This window comes from Salmo salar, chromosome 01, assembly GCF_965601325.2.
Source record: "Salmo salar chromosome 01, fSalSal1, whole genome shotgun sequence".
NCBI classification, from domain to species: Eukaryota; Metazoa; Chordata; class Actinopteri; order Salmoniformes; family Salmonidae; genus Salmo; species Salmo salar.
The window spans coordinates 142,442,575-142,455,016 of record NC_138291.1 but is presented as its reverse complement, the minus strand read 5'-3'; the positions used below and the strand labels follow the sequence as shown (position 1 = coordinate 142,455,016).

The 12,442-nt window shown below is 42.5% G+C and overlaps 1 protein-coding gene across 1 annotated transcript in view; it reads left to right on the top strand.

The window, feature by feature from the left end:
- amacr (alpha-methylacyl-CoA racemase) overlaps window positions 1-12,442 on the top strand; it is a 51,579-nt gene that overhangs the window by 16,094 nt on the left and 23,043 nt on the right. The window contains exon 4 of the mRNA XM_014129329.3: window positions 1,342-1,502. Within this exon, the coding sequence (XP_013984804.2) occupies window positions 1,342-1,502 (161 nt within the window). The remainder of the gene's footprint in view (window positions 1-1,341; window positions 1,503-12,442) is intronic.

Here is a 12,442-nt window from a genome sequence, read left to right as displayed (position 1 = left end):
CAAACAGATCAGGGACAAAGTTGTGGAGAAGTACAGTTCAGGGTTGGGTTATAAGAAAATATCAGAAACTTTGAACATCCCACAGAGCACCATTTTAAAAAAATCCTTTATTAAAAAATGGAAAGAATATGACACCACAACAAACCCACCAAAACTCACGGACCATGCAAGGAGGGCATTAATCAGAGAGGCATCAAAGGGACCAAAGATGACCCTGAAGGAGCTGCAAAGCTCATCAGTGGAGATTGGAGTATCTGTCCATAGGACCACTTTAAGCCGTACATTCCACTGAGCTGGGCATTACGGAAGAGTGGCCAGAAAAAAGCCATTGCTTAAAGGAAAAAAATAAGCAAGCATGTGAGAGAATTCCCACACATATGGAAGAAGGTACTCTGGTCAGATGAGACTAACATTGAGCTTTTTGGCCATCAAGGAAAACACTATGTCTGGCACAAACCCAACACCTCTAATCACCCCGAGAACACCATCCCCACAGGTAAGCATGTTGGTGGCAGCATCATGCTGTGGGGATGTTTTTCATTGGCAGGGACTGGGAAACTGGTCAGAATTGAAGGAATGATGGATGGTGCTAAATACAGGGAAATACTTGAGGTAAACCTGTTTCAGTTTTCCAGAGATTTGAGACTGGGACGGAGGTTCACCTTCCAGCAGGACAATGACCCTAAGCATACAGCTAAAGCAACACTCAAGTGGTTTAAGGGGAAATGTTTTAACATCTTGGAATGGCCAAGACAAAGCCCAGACCTCAATCCAATTGAGAATCTGTGGTATGACTTAAAGATTGATGTACACCAGCGGAACCCATCCAACTTGAAGGAGCTGGAGCAGTTTTGCCTTGAAGAATGGGCTAAAATCCCAGTGGCTAGATGTAGCAGGCTTATAGAGTCATACCCCAAGAGACTTGCAGCTGTAATTGCTGCAAAAGGTGGCTCTACAAACTATTGACTTTGGGGGAGTGAATAGTTATTCATGCTCAAGTTCTTTTTTGTTGTTGTCTTGTCTTATTTCTTGTTTGTTTTACAAGAAAAAATTATTTTGCATCTTCAAAGTGGTAGGCATGTTGTGTAAATCAACTGATACAAACCCCCCAAAAATCTATTCTAATTCCAGGTTGTAAGGCAACGAGGTAGGAAAAATGCCAAGGGGGTGAATACTTTCGCAAGCCACTGTAAGGACTTATCATTTAGACTAGATTTGTTTTAAGATCATTTACTTTGTTTATTGTTTGTACCATGGTCCATACAGACATTAAGAAAGGATGATGTATCCTCCTCCATCTCTGCTTCTTTCACTCCATGTATTCCTCTCCTCTTGTGTCAGGCTTGTTGTCCATGCTGGGCCGGAGCCATGAGAAGCCCTACGCTCCTCTGAACCTGTTGGCAGACTTTGCAGGCGGGGGTCTGACCTGTGCCCTCGGGGTGGTCCTGGCCCTGCTGGAGCGGACCAGGTCGGGAATAGGGCAGGTCGTTGACACCAGCATGGTGAGTACGAGATCACATCAGCTCAGTTGATGTCTGAGCAGATCCACAGGTGACATTTACACCCACAGTGCTGTTCTCAGTACGCTGCCAGGCATCAACAACACCTACAGTACTGTTTTCTGTACACCTCCATATCCTCTAAAGGCTTGTACATTGCAGCATACAGATTTTTGCCTGAAAAATGCTGTAGGATATAATGTATTTTTAACAGTAGATAACGCTGTGACATTGAACGAGGGCACTCAACAACAGCAGAAACTTCCAAACTGTTTTTTTTCTTTCCTACCCCTTTAACCTGAACACTGCTCAGACACAGAAGTCACAATCACAACACATTCAGCATGTCTTATGGTTTGCTCCGTACAGTCCCACTACACACTGTAAAATCCCAGATCAATTCCATCACTAAACCAACCCAGTACCACAATCGCAACTGAAAAAAGTAAAGAATACTGTATCTGTGATATTTTTAAGAATTCTCATGTAGCATGTGAATTTTAAATGCCATTCATGTCCAGTATGGAGATTAGGTGGGATGTAAGATGTGCTCAGTACTTGACTTAGGCAGGAGCTCACCGGAACTGAGTTACAGTTCATAAGGAAAGGAGTCAATTGAAATAATTTCATTAGGCCCTAATCTATGGATTTCACATGACTGGGCAGGGGCTCAGCCATGGGTGGGCCTGGGAAAACAGTCCCACCAACTTGGGAACCAGGCCCACCCACTGGGGAGCCAGGCCCAGCCAATCAGACTTTTTTTTTTCCTCACAAAAGGGCTTTATTACAGACAAATACTACTAATTTTCATCAGCTGTCAGGGTGGCTGGTCTCAGACGATCCCGCAGGTGAAGAAGCCGGATGTGGAGGTTGTGATTGTGAGGCCGGTTGGGCGTACTGCACAATTCTCTAAAACCGCGTTTGGTAAAGAAATTAACATTCAGTTGTCTGGCAACAGCTCTGGTGGACATGTCTGCAGTCACCATGCCAATTGCACGCTCCCTCAACTTGAGACATCTGTGGTGTTGCATGACAAAACTACACATTTTAGAGTAGCCTTTTATTGTCCCCAGCACAAGGTGCACCTGTGTAATGATCATGCTGTTTAATCAGCTTCTTGATATGCCTTTCCTGTCAGGTGGATGGATTATCTTGGCAAAGGAGAAATACTAACAGGGATGTAAACAAATTTGTGCACCAAATTTGAGAGATCATCTTTTTGTGCATATGGAACATTTCTGGGATATTTTATTTCAGCTCATGAAACATGGGACCAACACTTTACATGTTGCGCTTATATTTTTGTTCAGTACATAAACGGTACCAGCACTTTTAAAATGAGTACCAGCACCTATTTCAGTCCAAGTCAAGCACTAGATGTGCTCAAGATGTGGTTTTATTAACTTTTGCCGCACCTCACTGTGTCATATTTTTATTAGATCCCTAGACGCCATGATGCCTGAAGCCCCATTTTCAATGAATATATTAACGTCCCCTCCATGATCGCTGTAAACATTACATTTTGCCTAAGGCTTGTACTTTTCTTTTTCCTCCAGGGATTGTTGGTACTTTTCCATAGCTTTTATAAAGTTAGTGACCCCAATTTTAAGGCGAATACTGTGTATTAAGGAGATCTCCAAATGTACCCCTCCGAAGAATTAGACTGTTTAAGTTACAGGAAAAATCATATTGTAGCTATTAAAATGCATTCTGTAAACCAACAAAGACATAATTATCTTTATGTAGACCCCATCTGCAGGTATACAAATTGTATACAAGCAGCCGGCTACTTCCTATTCATGCCTGTGATATTGATGCTTTATTAGTAAGAAGTACTAATATATAATACTGGCCTGCTGGCCCCCCTACCTCTGAGGAAGCACAGTTCCCGCTCAGCCCAGTCAAAACTGTTCGCTGCTCTGGCACCCCAATGGTGGAACAAGCTCCCTCACGACGCCAGGACAGCGGAGTCAGTCACCACCTTCCGGAGACACCTGAAACCCCACCTCTTTAAGGAATACCTAGGATAGGATAAAGTAATCCTTCTAACCCCCCCCCCCCCCCCCCCCCTTAAAAGATTTGATGCACTATTGTAAAGTGGTTGTTCCACTAGATATCATAAGGTGAATGCACCAATTTGTAAGTCGCTCTGGATAAGAGCGTCTGCTAAATGACTTAAATGTAATGTAAATGTAAGTATATGTAATATGGTGATAACTGCGTCAGTGATGGGCCATGACAATCACATCGTTATTGTTGGTCTGCAAGGCAAATATCCCTGACATTTTGTTCAATGCCAACCATCTCAAAAGATTCCCTTAACCTATCGCCACAGGCAATCAAAACCAGGCAAACATGAACACAGCTGTGAGGGGTCAGACTGACTGCCAATAGATACTTACCACAGTAGGAGGTAATTCCTTCTCTTGCTAGAACAAAAGACACCACTTGCTGCGTACTGACCTAGTACCGACGAACCAGACGTTTCTAAATGTAGAATCGTCTGCCTGTCGGTGGCCGGCAAATTTACTTTAAGCCAATCAAAGAGTACTACTGTCTGCGTGACGTCAAAAGGAAAAAAGCGGGTACTTTTCCCCGGTGTAATCCACCCCCTTTTTCCTTATGATTTTTTTTTTGTACTGTATTTTTTTGCCATTTTATGAATGTGTTATTCAATGTGGGCTGTAGCAGTAGTAGTAAAGTCCAAATTCAATTTCATATCAAATGTATATATTTTGGGGGGGAATACTTAAAGGGGTCCTAAAATTCTAAATCAAATAGCTAAATGAACCATGTTATGACCATCTAAAAACAATTCCATATGTCACCCCCAACGACTCATGGGATTAACACAAAATAGGTAGCTAGCTATTCAACTGACTCTCGGCAGCTAACAGGCAGCTGCTTCATTCAAAAACAAATCCATTGTGATTTAATTATAATGTTACTCGCTAAGCTAGTTGTGGCCATCTGGCTAGTATCAACAAGGGCTTACTACAAATTCTAGCTAGCTAGTAACAACACTAGTGCATCTTGCTAGCTAACGTTTTCTATCTAGCTACAAATTTTAAGCAGGCAAAAATAACGGTACTGACATCTTGGGGTCTGGAGGATTTTAACGAGGCTCACGGCGGAAGATCTGTTCTATGTTAACAGCAAAAATGTACTGCCGACACTCTTGGCAGAGGTGCTAAACTGTTATAGACCTATATCCATCCTGCCCTGCCTTTCAGTCTTCGAAAGCCAAGAAAATAAACAGATCACCGACCATTTTGAATCCCACCGTACCTTTTCCACTATGCAATCTGGTTTCCGAGCTGGTCATGGGTGCACCTCAGCCACGCTCAAGGTCCTAAATGAATGATATCATAACTGCCATCGATAAAAGACAGTACTGTGCAGCTGTCTTCATCGACCTGGCCAAGGCTTTCAACTCTCTCAATAACTGCATTCTTATCGGCAGACTCAACAGCCTTGGTTTCTCCAATGACTGCCTTGCCTGGTTCACCAACTACTTCTCAGAGTTCAGTGTGTCAAATCGGAGGGCCTGTTCTCCGGACCTCTGGCAGTCTCTATGGGGATGGTCCAATTCTCAGGCCCACTCTTTTCTCTGTGTATATCAGTGATGTCGCTCTTGCTGCTGGTGATTCTGATCCACCTCTACGCAGACGACACCATTCTGTATACTTCTGGCCCTTCTTTGGACACTGTTAACAAACCTCCAGATGAGCTTCAATGCCATACAACACTCCTTCCGTGGCCTCCAACTCCTCTTAAATGCTAGTAAAACTAAATGCATGCTTTTCAACCGATCGCTGCCCGCACCTGCCCGCCCGACTAGCATCACTACTCTGGACAGTTCTGACTTAGAATATGTGGACAACTACAAATTCCTAGGTATCTGGTTAGACTGTAAACTCTCCTTCCAGACTCACATTAACCTGTCTAGGCTAGGGGGCAGTATTTTGACTTTTGGATGAAAAGCGTGCCCAGAGTAAACAACCTAATACTCGGGCCCAGAGTCAAATATTAGTAGATTTGGATAGAAAACACTCTAAAGTTTCCAAAACTGTTTGAATGATGTCTGTGAGTATAACAGAACTCATATGGCAGGCAAAAACCTGAGAAAAATACAACCAGGAAATGAAAATCTGGTTCCGTAGTTTTTTCAAGTCCTTGCCTTTCTGACACACAGTGAGTTAGGGTTCATTCTTCCTAAGGCTTCCACTAGATGTCAACAGTCTTTGGAAAGTTGTTTGAAGCTTTTGCGGTAAACACAGACCGAAGGAGAAGGCTGGGAAGCAGGTGACTCCGAAAATCACTTGAGTTCATTGCACGCGTTCACGTGAGAAGGGACCTGTGTTCCAAAACATTTTTCAAGACTATTATTGAAGTTTGAACTTAAAATGGCCCTAAAGATTGATGCTATACAACGTTTGACATGTTTGAACGAACGTAAATATAACTTTTTCTTGACTTTTCATCATCACATTTCCCTCGCGCGCCCTACATTTTGAGTAGCCTACTGAACGCGCAAACAACATGGAGTTATTTGGACATAAATTATGAACTTTATCTAACAAAACAACATTTTTTGTGGACCTGGGATTTAAGTGAATATTTCTTATGCTATTTTTGCATTTAGATGACTCCAAAATGGCGGGTATCAATAATTGCCTGCTGTTTTTTCTGAGCGCAGTATTCAGATTATTGCAAAGTGTGCTTTCCACGTAAAGTTATTTTGAAATCTGTCAATGCGGTTGCATAAAGGAGTAGCCTATCTATAATTCTTAAAATAATTATGTATTTTGTCAACGTTTATGAGGTGTATTTTTGTAAATTCACCAGAAGTTTTTGGTGGAAAATACATTTTCTGAACATCAAGTGCCAATGTAAAATGCTGTTTTTGGATATAAATATGAACTTGATGGAACAAAAAATGCATGTATTGTCTAACATAATGTCCTAGGAGTGTCATCTGATGAAGTTTGTCCAAGGTTAATGCATAATCTTAGCTGGTTTTGTGCTTTTGGACAGCTACCGTTGCTTTGAAAATGCTAAGAAAATGGCTGTGTTCTTTTGCTGTGGTGGTATCCTAACATAATCTAATGTTTTGCATTCGCTGTAAAGCCTTTTTGAAATCGGACAATGTGGTTGGATTAACGAGAGTCTTATCTTTAAAATGGTGTAAAATAGTTGATTGTTTGAGAAATTGAAATGATTCGATTTTTGCTGTTTTGAATTTCGCGCCATGCTATCTTGTCAAGCAATCCCGGTAATGGGATGAGAACGGGAAGGGGTCCCATAGAGGTTAAGCATCTCCAATCCAAAATTAAATCTAGAATCGGCTTCCTATTTCGCAACAAAGCCTCCTTCACTCATGCTGCTAAACATACCCTCGTAAATCTGACTATCCTACAGATCCTTGACTTCGGGGACGTCATTTACAAAATATCCTCCAACACTTTACTCAGCAAACTGGATGTAGTCTATCACAGTGCCATCCGTTTTGTCACCAAAGCCCCATATACTACCCACCACTGCGACCTGTATGCTCTCGTTGGCTGGCCCTCGCTTCATATTTGTCGCCAAACCCACTGGCTCCAGGTCATCTGTAAGTCTTTGCTAGATAAAGCCCTGCCTTATCTCAGCTCACTGGTCACCATAGCAACATCCACCCGTAGCACGCACTCCAGCAGGTATATTTCACTGGTCACCCCCAAAGCCAACTCCTCCTTTGCCTGCCTTTCCTTCCAGTTCTCTGCTGCCAATGACTGGATGAATTGCAAAAATCTCTGAAGCTGGAGACTCATATCTCCCTCACTAACTTTACGCATCAGCTGTCAGAGCAGCTTACTGATCACTGTACCTGTACACAGCCCATCTGTAAATGGCCCACCCAACTACCTCATCCCCATATTTGTTATTTATTTTTGCTATTTTTGCACCCCAGTATCTCTACTTGTACATCATCATCTGCACATCTATCACTCCAGTGTTAATGCTAAATTGTAATTATTTCTTACCTCCCTAATCTTACTACATTTGCACACACTGTATATAGATTTTTCTATTGTTTTTTTTCTTCTATTGTGTTAGTGACTGTACGTTTGTTTATCCCATGTGTAACTCTGTGTTTTTTTGTCGCACTGCTTTGCTTTATCTTGGCCAGGTCGCAGTTGTAAATGAGAACTTGTTCTCAACTGGCCTACCTGGTGAAATAAAATAAAAATACCAAAAAGTAGGTGCTTATCGGCAGGCCCGGTCCTGGACGTTCTGCCGCCCTCCTCCTATCCCTGAAAAACTAGAATCGTGTAGCCTACATGTCGGCCCACAGTGCAATTTTATGAATGCCCATCCATGGCATTACCGTTTGTAAAATAGGCAGTTTCATTGGCTTTGTTAGCCTAATCCTGATTCATAACCAAGGCTAAAGACTAATCATTTTTTCTATTTAAAATCTGCATATCACCTACCCAAGTTTATCAGGAGTTATTTTTGAGCTTGCCGTATTTGCAATGAGAATCAATGTTTACACAGCGGGAAATGCAAAAGTATTTTCTTCACTATTATCAGCTCATCAAAAATGTATGAAAAGGCTTACAATTGAAATCACTGATTCATGCCAATTTAGCTGGAGTAAAACTCCCAGACAGAAGTTGTGAGTAGCCTAATTTCATTGCATATTGTCCATTTTTATTTCGACCTGTCCTGTTTTTTGGAAATAGTGTTTGTTAACATGTTAAGTCATATTCAAATCGAATCTTGGACAGGGCGACATTTAGGCTATTTGATCAGAGACCAAAAACTTTTGTTTTATCATAACATTGTCATAAATATGATCTCCAGTCTAGGCTACAGACAAACTCCATAGGCTGCTACTGTTTCTACTACAGGCCACATGATTTATGTTTGATGACCTGAGCGTTGGTGGAGCGCCACAGCGCTGCGTCTCTAACAGCATCCTGGAGAGGCTCGCTGGGCATGGACAAGACAAATATTTTACGTCCCTGACTTTGACAAAGTGGGTACAGCTTATCATGGGGCAGCATCAGCACTCACCTAAATAGTTCATATACGACTGGGTGAAAGAATTGTTATTGTTTTTGGGCATAATTATGTGAGGTGCTATGTGTTGTTGGAGGTGTCTTGGTCAGTTTAGCCCTAATGGGCGGGCCGACCCTGCCTATCAGCAGACAGCAGTCAGTGTGCTTGGTGTGTCTGACGCTTGACCGTTGGCATCTTTAATGCAATAATATTATGTCTATGCAGATGTTAACGGTGCTGTACCTAAACTCATTTCACAACTGAGATGACATTTCCTGTAATGGTTTCTTATTCTATGGTCAGTGACTCTGTCACATTATTCAAAATACTTAATACTAGGGCTGGGAATTGCCAGTGACCTCACCATACGATATTATCCCGATACTTAGGTGCCTATACGGTACGTATTGAAATTCTCACGATTCTATAGCTATTGCGATTTGATACTGTGATTTTTTTTTTATTGCAATTTGATGTTACACACATATTACTCACCAAATGTCTGCTGCAGTAGGACAAGAGGGAGCCATGAGAAAATGAGTTATCAATCATGGAAATAAGTGCTGAAAACAGATTGGCTCCCTTTTTAAAAATAAGATGGAGAACAAGCTATGAAGGAAAAATACTGGAGTTTTGGTCCAGGTACAGCCAACTAGCACTCAAATAATATTGCCATATTGTCGATACGATATCGTCAAATAATATCCCGCCATGTAACTATCGATTCTCCCCCACATCACTACTTAATACCTTTTTTCTTTTGTTATTATACAAGTGGAACGTTTGTGTAGGAATTTAGAATGCTCATACTTTATTTGTTTGATCAGCCGATGTGTAGTTGCTACTATTGACATTTATGATTGACATGGCTAGTGGGACACTCCCCTGCCAGGTTATAAAGAGGCCTCCCACCTTTTCAAGTCTCTCAGTCGAGCACCTGATTCCCATTTTGTTCGAGCTGGCTGAAGCACATTTGGGTACGCTTTCTTTCCATTGGCTATTACTCAATATTGCAAGCGAGGACTTTAATAGAGTTCAGTTGATGTTATTTAAATGTTGTGTGATCTATGGATGGCTATGTCCACAGTACATCATGATTATGTTTACAGTTGGTGGCTTGTGTAATGTATTGGAACTATTTTATTATAGCGTTGCCGGCGGAAGTACAGTGGGGGGAAAAAAGTATTTGATCCCCTGCTGATTTTGTACGTTTGCCCACTTACAAAGAAATGATTAGTCTAATTTTAATAGTAGGTTTATTTGAACAGTGAGAGACAGAATAACAACAAAAAAATCCTGAAAAACGCATGTCAAAAATGTTATAAAATGATTTGCATTTTAACGAGGGAAATAAGTATTTGACCCCTCTGCAAAACATGACTTAGTACTTGGTGGCAAAACCCTTGTTGGCAATCACAGAGGTCAGACGTTTCTTGTAGTTGGCCACCAGGTTTGCACACATCTCAGGAGGGATTTTGTCCCACTCCTCTTTGCAGATCTTCTCCAAGTCATTAAGGTTTCGAGGCTGACGTTTGGCAACTCGAACCTTCAGCTCCCTCCACAGATTTTCTATGGGATTAAGGTCTGGAGACTGGCTAGGCCACTCCAGGACCTTAATGTGCTTCTTCTTGAGCCACTCCTTTGTTGCCTTGGCCATGTGTTTTGGGTCATTTTCATACTGGAATACCCATCCACGACCCATTTTCAATGCCCTGGCTGAGGGAAGGAGGTTCTCACCCAAGATTTGACGGTACATGGCCCCGTCCATCGTCCCTTTGATGCGGTGAAGTTGTCCTGTCCCCTTAGCAGAAAAACACCCCCAAAGCATAATGTTTCCACCTCCATGTTTGACGGTGGAGATGGTGTTCTTGGGGTCGTAGGCAGCATTCCTCCTCCTCCAAACACGGCGAGTTGAGTTGATGTCAAAGAGCTCCATTTTGGTCTCATCTGACCACAACAGTTTCACCAGTTTTCCTCTGAGTCATTCAGATGTTCATTGGCAAACTTCAGACGGGCATGTATATGTATTCTTGAGCAGGGGGACCTTGCGGGCGCTGCAGGATTTCAGTCCTTCACGGCGTAGTGTGGTACCAATTGTTTTCTTGGTGACTATGGTGCCTTGATCATTGACGAGATCCTCCCGTGTAGATCTGGGCTGATTCCTCACCGTTCTCATGATCATTGCAACTCCACGAGGTGAGATCTTGCATGGAGCCCCAGGCCGAGGGATATTGACAGTTCTTTTGTGTTTCTTCCATTTGCGAATAATCACACCAAATGTTGTCACCTTCTCACCAAGCTGCTTGGTGACGGTCTTACACATTCCAGCCTTGTGTAGGTCTACAATCTTGTCCCTGACATCATTGGAGAGCTCTTTGGTCTTGGCCATGGTGGAGAGTTTGGAATCTGATTGATTGATTGCTTCTGTGGACAGGTGTCTTTTTTACAGGTAACATGCTGCGGTTAGGAGCACTCCCTTTAAGAGTGTGCTCCTAATCTCAGCTCGTTACCTGTATAAAAGACATCTGGGAGCCAGAAATCTTTCTGATTGAGAGTTGGTCAAATACTCATTTCCCTCATTAAAATGCAAATCAATTCATAACATTTTTGACATGCGTTTTTCTGGATATTTTTGTTGTTATTCTGTCTCTCACTGTTCAAATAAACCTACCATTAAAATTATAGACTGATCCTTTCTTTGTCAGTGGGCAAACGTACAAAATCAGCAGGGGATCAAATACTTTTTCCCCCCACTGTATATTCATGACTTCATAAACGGTGATTGGGCGAGTCAGTCCATGTGCACCCGTCAAGTAACAAGTCCAGTGAAGACAGTCTCCGGTGTTGTGTTGCTAGCTATGTTTCATTAAAGTCAACTAAAGTGATATTTTCCTAATGGATTATTCATATAAAACATAAAACTACATGGTGTCATAAGATCAGCCACGATGGCGACGTTTTCACCTCCTAAAAACTTTGTAGTAAGGCACATGCCAAAGAGGACAGATGTCCTGATAGGAACATAGGAAGCTGGGATATTTTGCGGTTGTTTGTTGCTCCTGTGCGGTCAGAGGTTACTGCAGCCAACGAGGGAGGAGAAGAGGATGTGTTATATTTCCTGGGAGAAGTCACAGACGTTGATGACTCAAACAATGCATGGACAGTGGAAACTGGCAATAAAATATACTGCAATAGACCTTTAGGTTGACACGGGGGCAGATAGAATTGTCATATTAAAGACTTATAGCACACTAAAAAAACATGCCGCCACTGAAGAGCACAGTAACTAGACAGCCCAGGGGGTAAACTGAACTGTATGAGTCACTTTACAGTTACTACTATTTGGAAAGGACAGCCGTTTTAGGTTCAAAGTGTATGTGATAAAGAGAATAGAAGAGGTGAAAAGCACAGAGGAGCTCGAGTGCTCATCCTGCTGACCTGAGCAAGCTGAAGATAAAACCAATCAAAATAAAATGATGCGATACCCTACAGTGTAAACACAGCCAGATGTGTCACTGCCCATGCTCCCCAAGGTAAACACAGCCAGATGTGTCACTGCCCATGCTCCCCAAGGTAAACACACCCAGATGTGTCACTGCCCATGCTCCCCAAGGTAAACACAGCCAGATGTGTCACTGCCCATGCTCCCCAAGGTAAACACAGCCAGATGTCACTGCCCATGCTCCCCAAGGCGAAAAAGGAGCTTAACCGCATGGTGGCGGGTGGCGTGATCAGGGAGCATACATAGCGGTGTGCTCCTATGGTCCTGGTGCCCAAGAATAACAAAGATCAGCTGAGGGTATGTGCTGATCTGAGAATGTTAAACTACTCGGTGAAAAGAGAGTCACACATTCTACCTACATATCCTGCCAAAGTTGGCTGGTGCCAAGGTGTTT